Source organism: Rhinolophus hipposideros (genome assembly GCF_964194185.1).
Source record: "Rhinolophus hipposideros genome assembly, chromosome: 3".
Taxonomy (NCBI): domain Eukaryota; kingdom Metazoa; phylum Chordata; class Mammalia; order Chiroptera; family Rhinolophidae; genus Rhinolophus; species Rhinolophus hipposideros.
Window position 1 is genome coordinate 98,092,559 of NC_138049.1, and position 15,944 is coordinate 98,108,502.

Here is a 15,944-nt window from a genome sequence, read left to right on the forward strand (position 1 = left end):
CATGGCAGCGTTGTTTACAATGGCCAGATGTGGAGGCAACATGTGTGTCCGCCAAAGGAAGAATGGGTAAAGAGGAGGTGGTACATAGTATACAGAATGGAATATTGCTCAGCCATGAAAGGTAATGGGTTCTTGCCACCTACAGCAGCCTGGATGGACCTGGAAGATATTGTGCTCAATGGAGGATGTCAGACAAAGACAGACGCAATGTGACTTTGCTTATATGTGGAATCTAAGAACAAACTTAAAACAAAACAGAAACAAACTCATAGATACAGAAAACGTTTTGATAGTTGCCAGATGGGAGGGGGGTTAGGGGTATGGGTGAAAGAAGGGGAAGGGATTAAAAAGTACATGGGTTGTTAAAAAGTAGTTATGGGGATGTAGAGTACAGCATAAGGAATATAGTTAATAATACTGTACTATGTATGGTGTCAGTGGGTACTAGAAAATATTTGTAAACCAAATTTGATAAGGGGCTAGTAGCCAGGATATATATACAAAAACTCTTCAACAATATAAAGGCAAATAACCCAATAAAAAATGGCAGAAGATTTAGACATTTTCCCAATAATTATGGCCAATAAGGTCATCAAAATGCTCAACATGATCAGTCATTAAGGAAATACAAACCAACACCACAATGAGATACAACATCACACCCACACAACAAAAAGACAAACAATAGCAAGTGTTGGTGAGGATATAGAAAACTGGAACCCTCACACATTGCTGGTGGGAATGGAAAACGGTATAGCAACTTTGGAGAACAGTTTGACAGTTTCTTAAAGTATAAACAGAGTTTCTGTATAACCCAACAATTCAATTTCTAGGTATATATCCAAAAAAATTCAAAGCATATGTACATACAAGAACTTGTACATGAATGTTTATAGTGGCACTATTCATGATAGACAAAAAGTGGAAACTCAAATGTCCGTCCGGTGATGAATGGATAAACAAAATGTGGCATACCCATACAATGGAATGTTATTCAGCCATAAAAAGGAATGCTACAGCATGGATGAACTTTGAAAAGATGATGCTAAGTGAAAGTAGCCAGACACAAAAGGCCACACATTATGATTCCATTTATATGAAATGTCCAGAATATTGCCTCCCAGAAATTTAACGGAGTGGAGGAGGAGGATGGGGGAATGTGGGTGAGAAGGAGGGGTCAGAGAGAGAGGACTGGAAGGGGGAGAAGAGGGGAGTGCAGGGGGAGGAAGAAAGGTAACACGAGGAGGGAGAAACTGAGGAGGAGAGAGAGGGGAAGAAGGGGAAATACAAGATGATTTAAAGGGCAAGTACAGCCTCCTGTTCACAACCATCTCCCTGTGGGTGCTTCAAGATCTGATCTTGGTCATTTGAACAGAATATTGAAGATGGTACTGCACAGCCTACTATAGGCTAGGTCCCATGAAAGCTTGGATAGCCTAGTAGTTAGCCTGTAGCATAAACTCTGGAATGAAACTGGAGTTCAAATCTCAGCTCTCTTTTGTGGCTGTGTTCTTGGAGTAAAACCTTTCTAACCTTCAGTTTCTTCAACTGTAATATGGTGATAATAAAAGTACTTGCTTCACAGAGTTGTAAGGATTTAAAGAACGTATTTCAAGCATTTAGTATAGTGCCTGTCACAGAGCCATTGAACAATAAATGGTAGCTACGATAGCACTAGTTAACTGACTCTAGGAACACTAGATGATTGAGTTATAAAATATACAAATCAGTGGGAAGAGCACGCTCTGTGGAAGAAAGGCTGTCAAACAGAGAATAGAGAGCTAGAATCATATACCCTCTGGCAATTTCACCATGTCACATGGGAATGCCCAAATCACACAGTGCAAAGGAGAAATGGATCTCCACTACCGTGTTTCCCCGAAAATAAGACCTAGTGGTCTAGTAGGATCATCAGGTCTAATGTGTCTTTTGGAGCAAAAATTAATATAAGACCTGGTCTTATTTTAATACAAGACCAGATATATAATACAATACAATACAATACAATACAATACAATACAATACAATACAATACAATACAATACAATACAATACAATAATTAATATACTATAATATAATCAGGTCTTACATTAATTTTTGCTCCAAAAGACACATTAGAGCTGATGTCTGGCTAGGTCTTACTTTTGGGGAAACACGGTATGTACCTCTCAAAAGATTCCTTCACTTCTTAGCCCCCCCATTTCCACACCCGTGCCAAAAGAGGGCAATACCAAAGCACTCGCACTGCCAACCTTCCTTACGTAATGACAACCTCTTTCATTAGGGCTGTGTTTCCACCTGATAATGGGTCCCCCCTTACATGAGATGCAATCAGTTCATCTCGGAGCCTCCCAGACCTCTGCTCTACAGACCCTGTTTTTCGTTTATCCACAGTTGTGCTCATGGCAGTTCCAAGTTAAGAAAGATCTAAGTTTCATGCTTCAGAACATTGGCTTTTATTTTGACAAAGATACAGACAGTGGTGACTGTAAAAGGCTAGCATATTTAATATGTACACCATACAGTAGCTTAAAATGGAGACCTGGGGGCATTTCTTTGTGTTATATACAAGAGACTCATGATCCCTTCAGATGATTTTTGTTTGTTTTAACATATATATTCTTGAATTTCTTCTTCATCCCTCTTCTCCTTGGCTTCAGCCACTCTGTCAAATCCTGAAAACAGGAACATAAAGAATATCACAAGCACAAAGAATGTCCTCAGCAATTACAAATTTAACTCGTGACCCTGGATAAGGAGATTTGCTTGGCCCCATGGCGAGGAAGTATGTTCTTTCCTGTTTCTTGCCCATATCTTACCATCTACCTTCACAAACATTGCATTGTGATTTCTAAGGCCTTCTTTCTCTCTTAGTGACCATCCAGCGACTCCAAGGAAACAATTTAGTTGTTTCAGCTGGGACCAAGAAGGAACTTTCTACATTTAAGGATTCTAGATGTTGAAGCAAAGATGTGGGAGAGGCTCTTACAGTATTTAATAGCATAAGGGATCCCTGTCTCTCTAGGCTGGGTCCAGCACCGTGAGAGGACGGTAATTGCCCCCGGAGCAAGGACTAACTCCTTATATCTGCATGTCCCTTCTTACTTTGGAGGTGCAGCCTTTGTAAGAATTCGAGCCTGTTCTTTATGTCTCTCAGACGAGAGTCCCCGGGTTCCAGGAAGGAATGCTTACTTTGTATTCCTCAGTTTTCTTCAAACGAGTTGTTTTCCTCCAGGAATTCTCCCTCTACCCAAATCCTGGTCATGCTGGTGTCAAAAGAACTGGTAATGTCAGTCAAGGACATGGATTCTCTCTTTCCACATCTCATTACAGAGGCTTTAAGCTCAGACACCCACGGGTGATAGACAGGGCAGGTCGCACATCGAGAGAAAAACTCCTTAAAGTACTGAAAGGAAAGGAAGGTCCATTAGCTCAGGGTTTAGTGCTTTCTTCCCCCCCACTCCATTCTACCCCCACTCAGCACACTCACTCAGGGCTCGGGGAACAAGGAGGAGTTACTGATAGCAGAGGAGACCCAGAAAGTTGGTTTGAGGTACAGAGGAACTGGAATATCTTTAACTCAGAAGGTCGTAAGGAGATGGGTCAAATGACAGACTTAGCCAGAGTGGGTCCATTGAGAAAGGCTCAGTTAACGTGTGAATGGTATTGGGTAGTAGCTGTGTAAAAGCTTCCACCTGGGGAACCCAGTCCTGCCCCACAGGCAAGAATATCTGGAAGGGTACATGAGGTAGGTGGACAGACTTTCTAGGTAGAGGGGAAAAAAAGGCTCAAGGGGTAAAAAGAGACAGAGGCAGGAAAAGATAGGAGCCAGGGATAGATGCAGGTGGCAGGAGTACCACAGTGTTGAACTATAACTTAGGTGTTCATTGCAGGACAGTGGAGAAACAGGTACCTTGAGGGTTTGGCTATGAGTCTCTGGGGGAATATGCATGAAGACACCCTCTGGCATTTTCTGTAACATTAGCACGTGACACTCTAGGAATCGGACAAAGCCATGTGAACCAAATAGTGAGGCATTGGTTCTTTTCACCAACTGGCGGGCCTTGGAGAAGTGATGTTCAAACAGGCCCCACTGTGAGTCCTGGGCAAACCTGGAGGGAAGGAATCACAGGTCTTAGCTCTGTCCTTCACTTAACAACCATGGCTCTTTCATAGAACCATCACTTCTTTAAGGCTCTACGACTTCCAGACCTCCCGGAAAGTGAGCATTGTGTTGCTGGAAAGTGGCCAAGGCTCCTAACTCGCAAAGAGACTTAAAAGGAGACCAGTGGTATTCAGCCTGGCCAAGGGTCATCTAGCACGTAAGTGTAACCCTCAATCTATAGGCCTGTTAAGGGGCAAGAACAAAAGAGGAACTCTTCTAATAAAATGGGGGGGTGGCATGGGAGGTGAACGGTCTTTAGAAGGGGTTAGAGATGAACAACAGTCCTTCCTGGATGGGTGAAAGGTACAGCTGAAATGACTTCATGGTGTCCTTCAATTTCTACCCTTTCCTAGAGGCCCTGAGAAGACTCTGGTCCCCCACATTACCACACAGCCAGAGAGGAGTGGACCCCCAGCATGACATTGCTCTGCGCTGTTAGAACGCAGCTGCGCTCACAGTGTTGAATGAAATGCAGACACTCCCCAAAGGGCCGACACAGCGATCCTGCGGACAGAGAAGGTAACCAGGCTAGTACACGTTGTCCGTAGGAAACAGAGGTGTGTGGTATAGGAGAGTGGGCAGCATCTGAAAGGCAGATCCCCTGAATCACAATGTGGTTCCTAGACGTTATGGAGCCAGGGGCCGGGGCAGAGGCCATGACGAGGGGCAGGCTTATGGCTGCCGGTGTTCCACACCTAGGGCCCCATGGGAAGTCTGAACCCCTCAGGGTACAACAGAGCCCTGGACACGATCTACCTTTTCCGTAGAGCAGCAGATCTAAGCAAGCAGAATAGAAGCAGGCGAGGCCAAGGACATCCTGACCCTGGGAAATGAGTGCCCACTGACGCTCCAGCACATGGACACACAGATCAAATCTGCCGAGAGACAGAGCCACTGGGAACAGCTCACTGGGAACAGCTCACTGGGAACAGCTCATGGGGAACAGCTCACAGGGAACAGCTCACTGGGAACAGCTCACTGGGAACAGCTCACGGGGAACAGCTCACTGGGAACAGCTCACGGGGAACAGCTCACGGGGAACAGCTCACTGGGAACAGCTCACTGGGAGTGGGGAGGATGCTTTGGGACAGGAGGGGACCTTACACCCTCAAAGCAGCCTGGCCTCCCCTACAGCTCCTCTCCATAGCTCTATTTAGATAGAGAGCATCTGTGCCTGGGATCAGAGCTGTCTCTAAGCAACGGAAGTGGGAAAATGCTTCTGAGACAGTTTCCAGGGTTGTGAACTACTGCAATTCTCTACCTCCCTAGAGAAAAAAAAAGTACATCGCAGCTCAGAGCCAGCCCTTCCCACTCCTGACCTCCACGCTGAAGATGAGGCTAGCGCTGGGACAACAGAAGAGACAGCCTTGGCTGTGGAAATGACTGGCGTCTCCCACTCCACTCCAAACTTCTCCGGGAGATCATACCCTCCCCTCTTAGGCAACGAATACAAACGACAGAAAATGATCTTAGTACCTCTTCTTCAGAAATGCAGATCGGAAGAGAACCGAGAGAACCAGATTCTCCAGAGCTGGTTTCCTGAGGTGTCTGCATATCTCATGGGCTTGAAAACCTACGGAAGTTAAGAGTGTGGCGTGAGGCCTCGTCTAGCTGGGAGCCTGGCCTCTCTGCCAGCCCTGGCCCCTCCAGCCCCAAGTCCGTTACCCAGCTGGATGGAGCCCTCCAGATGGCCGAGGCAGAGTCTGGTGTAGGCCAGGGCCTGCATGAGCTGGGCTGCGGCCAACAGCCCCTCCCTGGAAAACCAGCAGAGGCTGCTCTTCTGAATGGCCATCTGCTGGCAGTGCAGCCACTTCTCCCTGTTGCCCACGTTCTGGAAGAACTGCGAGAGGGCCACGTAGGTAGAGACAGCCTGTGGGGCAACAAACACAGGGCAGATACCCCGACTGCACACCCACACCACGTTTCCATCTTTCCTGAGTTAGTGCTCACTCTGGCGCCATGCTGTACACTCGGCCAGGGCTCCTGGTGTGTCCCTACCACTCACTTCCGCCCCAGCAACGGAATCACGCTCCTCTCACACCTGCGCTTCTAATTTGATCCTTCTCACTGTCCGTTCTTTAAACAAACCATTTTCTCTACCTGCCCCTCTTCTTTTTCTCCAACCCAAGACTTTTCCTTTCAAACACTGGCCAAACCTCTCCCATGTTTTCTCTAATGAAGGCCTCTGATTCTTGCTCTGAGAGCTCCCCAGAACTGCTTCTAGATCTTTATGATACCCACATGCACGTTTGGCATAGTTGATAATTCTGTTCTTGAAACACTGCCTTCACTAGGTGTCCGGGACACACCTGGTTTTCCTCCTGTCTCTCTGGCAACTTCTCAGATCCTTTTGCTGGTTTCTCCTTATGACCTTGATCTCTTAACATTGGAGCTGTTAACTCAGTCCCTAGACCTTTCCTCATTCCCTTGGTGATCTCACTGAAGTTCACGGCTTTAAATACCATCTATACACTGATGATTCCATATTCCTATTTCTGGCCCAGACCTCTCCTGTGAACCCCACACTTGTATATTCAACTGCCTACTCAACATCTCCACCTGGACGCCTAATGGGCATCTCAAATGAAACACGTCCCAGACCTGGCTCCCAGCCTTCCCCCAAATCTGTTCCTTTTGTAGACTTCCCCATCCCAATTAAGAGCATCCCTACCCTCTAGAAGACCAGGCTGTAAATTCTGGAATTATCCTTCACGATTCTCTTTCTCTTACACTGTGAACTGATTCATGAGTGACTCCTGATGGCTCTCTCTTGACAGAAGACCGCCCCTCCCCACTTCCTCTGCCATAATCCAGGCCAACCGCCTCTTGCCGCATTGCTGCAATAGCCTCCTCACTGGTATTCCTGCTTCCTCTCTTGCCCCCTTCCATTTATTCTCAGTACAGTAGTCAGGTCTTATTAAAATAGAAGTAGACTCCTGTCACTGCCCTTCTCAAGACCCCCCAAATGCTTCCCTGAAGCCAAACCTCCGACAGTGGCCTACAAGGCCGCACCAGTGTCTCTGACTCATCGTTTGGCTCTCCTCTATCACACTGGCTTCCTCACTCTTCCTCAGACGCAGAGGGCATGCCTTGTGCATTCATGTGCCTTCTGCCTGAACACTCTCCTCCCAGATAGCCAAGTGGCTTACTTTCTTACCTCATTCGAGTATTTGCTCAACTGTCACCTACTCAGTGAGGCTTTCCCTGGCCATCGTGTTTAAAACTACCTGCCAGTTCCTAGGACCCCATGTCCCCCTGCCTCCACTTAATCTTTCTCCATGGCATTTATTATCACCTAATATACTGTATGTTTCACTTATCTGTTTCCCTGGAACCAAGATCAGTGCCTGGCATATAATAGATGTTCATCAAATATTTGTTGAACAGATGGTTAGAAGAGAGAGAGAGGGAGATGGAGAGAAAGAGAAAGAGGAGAGAGAAAGAGAGAGAGAGAGAGAGAAAGAGACAGAGACAGAGACAGAGAGAGAGAGACACTAAAATTAGGAAGACACATTTCTTTCCTTTTTCCGCCTAAGTCAGCAATCCTGTTTTAGACCATGAACTTCTTTGAGAAATCTGATGAAAGCTATGACCCCTCCCCTACCTCTCACCACTCCCCAAATGCTCTTTTGAACAGACAAAGTTGTAAATTCAGCTCAGGGAGTTCACAGATAACCTCCAGCCTAAAAACCCGTCTATAAATGGCAAGTTGAGAAACCCTGCCCACACACATGATCAGTGAAGTCTGGGTGACTGGGGAGCCATGTGAAAACAGGAACTTGGCAGGGGCTCCCTCCCTAGCTTTGTAGGTTTCTGAGTGAGGTCTAGAGGTAAAGCAAGGACTTGTCTACCTGGGCGTCACGTGCAAACTCCTCAGCTGAATTCTGCTGCATGAGAGCGGCCAGGCAGGCAAATCTGCGGCTGCTGGCTGTGGCCTCCAGGTTGTAGAGCCGCCAGAGCAGGGAGAGGCAGTGCACCTGCTGCTGCAGGACGGCCAAGTTCTTCTCACTGCTGGGAGGCACAGCATGCTGGGTGAGCCCTTATTCTTCACCAGTGCCCAGCTGCCCTCCCACAGGAAATCCAGGTCTATCGCCAGGGGGCCATCTACAGACCTCCAAACTCTGAACTGTTTCTGGGATCCCAATACTTCTAACCCCATAGGTCTTTTCACTTGCCCCTCTTGACCAGGAAAAGTTCAGAGAGGTGTTTTAAGAAGGTTCATTCTTTGAATTGCTACTTTGGTTGAATATATTTCCTATAATCAGCTCAATGACTATCTATCTATGTAGCTATCCTCCTAAAACCCCATGTGCCCCTGCCTTCACTTAATCTTTCTCCATGGCATTTGGTATCACCTAACATACTATGTATTTCACTTATCTGTTTCCCTGGAACCAAAGAAGACAGATATTAAATAATATTAAATTTATACTTCGTTAGCTCTATCTCTGTGTCTACACACAGATACATATTAAATTGCTACCTAGTTATACATCTATGTATCTATTCTTATATTAATTATATTAATAATATTAAATTGCTACCTAGTTATATATCTATGTACCTATCCTTATTTGAAAGAGACAGGGTAACACCACACTCCCAAAATTAAGATGTCCTCATTTTGTTACATTTAATTGGCCGACTAAGGTAGAAAGAACTAGAACTGTCTGTGATATGCTTGAAAAGTGGAGTCTTAGGTCAATAAGGCAAAACTCTAGGCTGGATGTTAGTTTGGCTCTCTGTGGCCCTAACGGGGACCAGGGCAACTTGACCAAGCTTCTCACTTCTCACTGGGGTTGTTCGGAGGTTGGTTCGGGAAATAGGAATGCCAATATTTTTCTAGGAATGTTTGGAAAAGGGCACCAAACCAGGTCCAAGGGAAATTCCTTTTCAGCAGTCGAAGGGCTTGCCTCGCCAGTTTTTTGGCCAAGGTGATCTGTCCCATGTTGAAACAGACCTGGAGATGGGAAAATAAGAAACAGTAACAGAAATGTGGGAAGAGTATTATGGACGAGGTCCTGGATATCATGCACTGGCTCTTTCATTTTGGGATGTGTACTTGGAGCCATCGAGGTACTAGAGTGAGCTGAGCTGGAGCAGAGCCTGAAGGCACTAACAAGCACCAGGAGGGCCAGGAGCAAGTTATGGAGTGAGGAACTAGGATTAAGGAGAAAACGCCCTCCTTTCTCCTGGCCCACACAGTTGTCGGTGAGCAGAAGAGGACGGCAGTGAGTTAGAACTTGGTCCTGCTAGCCTGAGACGGGATCATCACGCTTCAGACGCCTCAGAAAGTATCCTAGATACCAACACATCCCATATCTCTCTTCTTAAACAGGCTGGCTGCACCATCACAGTGAATGTGGGGGGCGGAGCTGGGGAACTACCTTGAGGGAATCATGTACCTTCACATTCTAAGGCTACACCCTCCAAGAAAGTGATCAAGGCTATCGTGATTCCAGAACAATCTTGGGAAGACTGTACAATCACATCTTATAAATGAAAACAAATGATTACTTAACTTCGCTCCAAAGACTTCTTGGTTGAAACACAAATAACGCAACACTGTGGACAACTCTCATATTCCCTTTGGTGTTCAAAAGCACTATACACGTGAACTTTACTCTCCTAATAGATTAGCTTAAGGTCTACATTGAAATTAATTTTATATTTTTAATTTAAGAAAGTTTTGAAGTTCGGCTCTTTAATAAAACATCCCCCATGGTTTCATGGAGTAATTATTTATAAAGTGCTAAATAATTATCCCAACACACTATATTCTATTGGATTTAACAGTAATGAGGCTAGAAGTTACTGAGCTGCCCTGAGTTATTCATGTACAATAAATAAGTTTGCTCCTATATGTCCTTTGAAAACAGAGTATCTCATGGCAAGCTTTCTTCAGAGTTTCTGTTTGTTACACCAATCTCATTCCCTGAGGAAATTTGTTATAAATCATATGGAATAATACTGTTTTAAAAAAAGTAAGATGAAAAAGGAAGGGGGAGGGAGACTATATATATTTATGTGTGCCCAGCCCTTCTGGTAGAACACATGAAGATACAATAACACTGGGAGGGGACATGGTGGCTGAGGGACGGGATTGGGAGACTTTCAACTGTATGTTGTTTTCTTCTATGAGGTATGATCAAATAATATGGTGAATGTTTAAATTTTAAAAATATCATTACAGTAAAAGACCCGTTGCCATTAATCCCCCTCAAAATACTCCCCCTCGCTTCGAACACACGTATCCCATCGTTCTTGCCACTTTCTGAAGCAGTTCTGGAAGTCGTCTTTCATGAGTGTCTTTAGTTGCGTTGTCATGGCTGCCTCGATGTCCTGAATCATTTTGACTTTGGGGAAGAGCCAGAAGTTACACAGTGTGGTGCCAGAGCCGGTGAATAAGGTATATGAGGATATCCACCTTATTTGACAGAAATTGCTGTAAACCAGAGGCGATGTGTGACATGGAGCGTTGTCATGATGGAGGATGATTGACGGCACACTTTAAAACACACCTTCTCTCAACCATAGCTCACACCAGACTGTCTGCACCAAACAAGCTGAAACCTGTCACACACACTGTTACTAAGGTTCCATGTGCCACTTCCTGTATTGAAGACCCTTGCCTTTCCGCTGGATGGCACTCGGCAGCAGCATTCATTGTATTTGTTGATCACAATGGAAAGGCTCCATGTGCTTCTGGTACAGCAATTTTTGTCAAATAAAAACATTATGGGGTGTCCTTGTTCACCTTATTCACTGGATCTGGCACCGTGCAACTTCTGGCTCTTCCCCATAAATGACCATGAAAGGTAAACGTTTCAAATCAATTCAGGACATCCAGGCAGCCATGACAGCACAACTAAAGACACGAAAGAGGATTCCAGAAAGTGGTGAGAATGATGGGATAAGTGTGTTCAAACAGAGGGGATTAATGGCAATGTGTCTTTTACTGTAATATTTTTTTTATTTAAACATTCACCATATTGTTTGATCACAACTCATAGCTTTATCGAGATATATTTGACACACAACATTTAAGTTTAAGGTGGGCAATATGATGTTTTTTTATTGAGGTAAAACTGGCACATAACATTGTATTAGTTTTAGGTATACAACATAATGATTCAATATTTGTACATATTGGAGAATAATAGCCACAATAGGTTTAGTTAACATCCATCACCACACAGTTATACGTTTTTTTTCATGTAATGAGAACTTTTAAGATCTACTCTCTTAACAACTTTCAAATATACAACACAGTATTATTACTGTGCATGACATCCCCATGACTCATTTATCTTATAGCTGGAAATTTGTATCTTTTGATCACCTTTACCTATTTTGCCCACCGTGTGTGTGTGTGTGTGTGCGCGCGCGCATTCCAATGAGGAAAGGACATGACTAGACAAGTCAGAGAAAAATCAATGACCAATAAACATAAAAATAATGTACCTTATTATTAAGAAATACACACTTAAAATACAATATGCATATAACTTTCATCTATGTATTAGCAAGTTTTAAAAAGACTAATAATTGATGTTAGTAAAGATGTGAAAATAGGGAAAAAACTTGAATTGATATAAATGTTTGGTGCACAATTTGGCAATATATTTACTAAATGTAAAATCATTCATGTTTTCTGCCTTAGTATTTCCACCTCTGGAAATTTCTCTTACAGGAACACTCTCACAAAGGAAGAAAGAGATATTTACAAGGAAATTCACCATAGTAGTTTATAATAACCAAAGATTAGAGACAACCTAAATGCACATGAAGAAGAGAATGGTTAAGTAAACTTTGATATATGCTTACAATGGAGTACGTGGCAGTTGTAACTGTGATTAGACGTAGACCAACATGCAAATATGTTCAATCTGTACTATTGAGAATAAAAGTCAGCTACAGAAGAGAATGAGCAATATGATCCTATTTTAAAAACAACAAAATCAATAATGATATGAGTATGTATATAGCTGGTGGAATTTGTAAAACCAAATTATTAACTATGTTGCGAGTGGCATGGGATTAATGAGGGCTCTTTCACTTTCTACGTATTATATATATTTATGTTTTGAATTTGTATACCTATTATCACACTATCACATTTACAACTGCACACAAAATATGAAGGGATTTTATAAGAAATAAAAGGGTAACCCTCAAAGAGAAATGACCTAAACTTCAAGGTCTCCCCTGGCCCTCACCTCTGACAGAAGACGGCAGAAAGTGGCCTCCTCAAACTGAGAGATCTTCACCTTGTGCCTTTTCAAAAATGAGAACGCTGAGGGTTGTCCCAGAAGACTACTTGCCTTCCTCAAATAAAAGAAGGCCTCCAAATAAGACAAGAGATGGAGAAACCAGATTAGAATTCAGATGATGCTAGGGGTGCGTAAGTAAGGGTGAAGGCTGGAGCAAGGTGATGATGAGGGTCAAGATTTGTCTTTGAATCGGGTTCGATTTCCCATGAGAAGCAGGGAGCTGGGTGCACGTGCAGGAAGTCGGGGCTGGCGGGCAGCGGCTGGCGCTTTCACTACCACGTTCACACTTCATGTTTTCTCCTAACCCCTTCCAGCTCTCCTCTCTCTCCCACTTCCTTCCACTTCTCACTCCAGGTTACTGGATAGTAAGAAAGCCCAATTGAATTCGCCAAGTAAAAGGGCTCAGCTCATGGGCAGAGAGCAGAGCGCGCTCACCATGTAATTGTCAGACAGGTCCAGGGAGGCGGCCGCAGCCTCCAGCAGGTAATAAAACGCACAAGTGTTTTCTCCGATGACCAGGCAGTGCTGGGTGAGAGGGGCGAGCACCGACTTCAGGATTTCCTCACAGTGACAGGGCTTCGTGGCCAACCTGTCTTTCTCCATCTGAGCCAGCTTCCTGTTCACTTGATCCAGGAACTCCTCCTCTGTTCTTTGTGGGAAGAAGATGAGAACTGAGAGCGGCCAGGAAGCAGCCCCTTTTGTCCGGGCATTCCCCAATCTTCAAGCCACTTTTTCCAGGAAGCTTTCCCTTATAATTCATTAATTCTATGTCTATCCTCCTCCATCACTCCATAAGTTTTCAAAGTCAGGGACCTGATCTCTAATGACAAAACCCCATTACGGATTTTTAAAAACCTAAAGCCAATTTAAACACCCCACAAAATGGGGAAGTGACGGCACCTGGAGTAAACTAACAATACAAAAACATAAAAGTGATACAAAGCAATAAGTAACAATACATTTATCTGTTAGCACGTTTGAACTTTGTTGTGGCACATTTGAGTATTATTTTATATACCACCACCATCTTATCCTATGACAACCCTGTTATTTGGGCAGACAAAAGATACCTCCTTACATCGGCACATTACTTGTTTGATGTAGAAAAAGAAAAATAAGTTACCTTCCTTTTCCAAATAAAAAAAATGGAAGCTCAGAGAGCTTAAGTGACATATATGGCCTCACAGCTACTGAGTAGAGCCAAAATTAGAGCTCACCTCTCTGTACCAGTCCAGTGCACTTTCCATAGGTACCATGAATGCAAAAGAGGACAGGTCTCTCTGAGACAGAATGATAGAAAAAAGTGGGCAGTGAGGAAGGCTTTGAAGGATGGTGAACATTCTGATAAGTGAAAGGAAGTGGAGGCCACTTGGTATTTTTAAAAGGGAGAATCATGTGAGCCAGTTACACAGGTGAGTAGAGAGGTGACTTGTGTCAAATATAGATTTCTGTTTGAAAACTGTGATATCAAGTTGGATAAGACAGATATAAAACTACATAGTGGCTGGTGAACTCAAGGTACACACACTTAAAATTTATGGTTAGTCATTCGAAGGCCAGGAGGTACATGGCTTTGGGAATGTAAATTCATTTTAATATTAGTTTGGGGTCAAAAATAATTGAGACTGCAAATTTATAGCTGAAAAGTAATCTGCTACATGTGCAATGCGTTTGAGAACTATTCAAGTTCTCATTAACCACTAAGAAATAGGTTTTCTACACAGAATCAAAAATTGCCTTTTGAAATCTCTATTAACTTGACTTTGGGGCTGATACAGCGTCACTACTTCTGGGTAGTCAGGAGCCTTCCTGGTCTGCTGGCGAGGTGAGTGCCCCAGTTTAACGGTCACCTGTGTCTCACTGTCTGTCCCCCTCCACACCCATGATTCTCGGCACCTCCATCTAACCTGCAGTGTTCACTTGTGAAGGCCTCCTGGCTTCTGGATGGTTCTGTCTGCAACTGAAAACGATCTGTAGGGAGAAAAGGCTGATTATCTTTATCCGGCCATGTGTGTACTAACTGAAGACACTTTCAATCCCCGACTACCTTTCCTTTGCAGCTTAGTGCCTAACCTGATTGCCTTCCCTAGTATAAAAATGATACAGTTAGGTTTAATATTAGCCAACACACAAAATTAGGATGGTAGATCACAAATTCCTTAATGGCAAATATTTTTGATTCAAATAGTAACTCCTTTTGTTCTCCAACCTCCTAAACCAGTTCCTAATTTGCAGGAGACCCTCAATGTTTGCTAAATAAATGAATAAAGAATGTATCCATTTGATTTGATGACTAATTCTAATAGTAGAAATCCCTGAATATGTCTGGATCAGGTTTATGAACAGATCGCAGTGAACCAAAGAGCCTAAGGCCTAGTGAAGAAAACCATGAGAGTACAAGATGCTACAGTCCACTAGCGTCTCAGTGGCCAGCAGAGGTGTTCAACGTCACCCAGTTGGCCTTAAGTACTCTTTATCGTCTAGATTTGACTCTTCTTAAGCAGCTGCCTTCTCCGAGATCAATAAGCCAAGACTGGGAATGATGTTGATAAGTGACATATTAGGGCTCAGAAGCCTGGGTGATGGGATGGAAAAGGAGTCTAAGAGAACTGTGATAGGGGAGGACTTGTGTGAAGGAAAAGGACTGGCTCTCTGATCACTTAACCATGTCAGATCAGGCAAGGCTAAGGTGCCTAAGGAGTGGGCAGCACCGCTGCAGCGCACGGTTCCCAGGGACACTATCACGCCATGGCCTGTGTGAATAACACCCCCTAGACTTGTGCGCTACCTGCTCTGCATGGCCACGCAGAGGCCCTGGGTCTGGGAAGCCTCCTCAGGGCTCGGCTGTGCTGGGAAGGTCTTGAGTCTCTCATAAAGACTCGCCAGGCTGTCTAATCTAAAGTGACACTGACCTCTCAAAACCAAAAGGCCATACAGGAAATATGAATGGTAGCATAATTTCATCACAGTGCCAGACTAGGACATTTACTGTTATTTTCCTCTTTCCTCTCAGAAACTGCAAAAGTGCAAATGCTCAGAGTTCATCAGCCAATGAGCAATTTCTCCGAGTAACTGATTCACCTTCACAGAATCATCAGAATGTTACAGCTAAAGAGGCATTAGGATCACAGGTCCTAGTTCTTTACCACCAATAATTCACCTTCTCTCCCACATCCCTCTTCCCTGCCAACACCAATACCAACTTCTCTTTTATCGAAGTAGAAAAAGAGAATGGTTGGGTCTTGACAGTTGTCTTCTCCTGTGGAAGAAGGCACAGCTCTGAAAAATGGGTGAAGTTGCAGGAAGGTAGGTGCCTCATTGATGAAAGAAGAAACTTTCTAATAGCTGTTGACAATGAAACAGGCTGCCCTGTAAGGTAAGCTAACTGAAAATGTTACAACTCTTATCTGGGATGTGGTAGAAGGAGTACAGGCTTTGGGGACCATCTACCCACTAATCCAACCTTCTTTAAGAAGCTGACTCCTACTTGTCCCTCAAGTCTCAC

At 44.1% G+C, this 15,944-nt stretch overlaps 1 protein-coding gene across 3 annotated transcripts in view; it reads right to left on the minus strand.

Moving 5' to 3' along the window:
* Positions 1 to 2,436: 2,436 nt before the first annotated feature.
* The window catches only part of LOC308495804 (adenylate cyclase type 10-like), a 29,648-nt gene continuing 16,140 nt past the window's right edge, over positions 2,437 to 15,944 (minus strand). For 2 of the 3 annotated variants that reach the window (XM_081044209.1, XM_081044208.1), the window contains 11 exons: positions 14,347 to 14,410; positions 12,875 to 13,088; positions 12,386 to 12,511; positions 8,954 to 9,126; positions 8,018 to 8,177; positions 5,832 to 6,036; positions 5,643 to 5,739; positions 4,553 to 4,670; positions 3,915 to 4,113; positions 3,194 to 3,407; positions 2,438 to 2,676 (listed from right to left, as the gene is read on the minus strand). In XM_081044209.1, the coding sequence (XP_080900335.1) occupies positions 4,619 to 4,670; positions 5,643 to 5,739; positions 5,832 to 6,036; positions 8,018 to 8,177; positions 8,954 to 9,126; positions 12,386 to 12,511; positions 12,875 to 13,088; positions 14,347 to 14,410 (1,091 nt within the window). In that variant the 3' untranslated portion in view covers positions 2,438 to 2,676; positions 3,194 to 3,407; positions 3,915 to 4,113; positions 4,553 to 4,618. Of the gene's footprint in view, positions 2,677 to 3,193; positions 3,408 to 3,914; positions 4,114 to 4,552; positions 4,671 to 4,922; positions 5,042 to 5,642; positions 5,740 to 5,831; positions 6,037 to 8,017; positions 8,178 to 8,953; positions 9,127 to 12,385; positions 12,512 to 12,874; positions 13,089 to 14,346; positions 14,411 to 15,944 lie in introns of all 3 variants that reach the window. The other variant, XM_081044210.1, reaches the window with a different exon arrangement.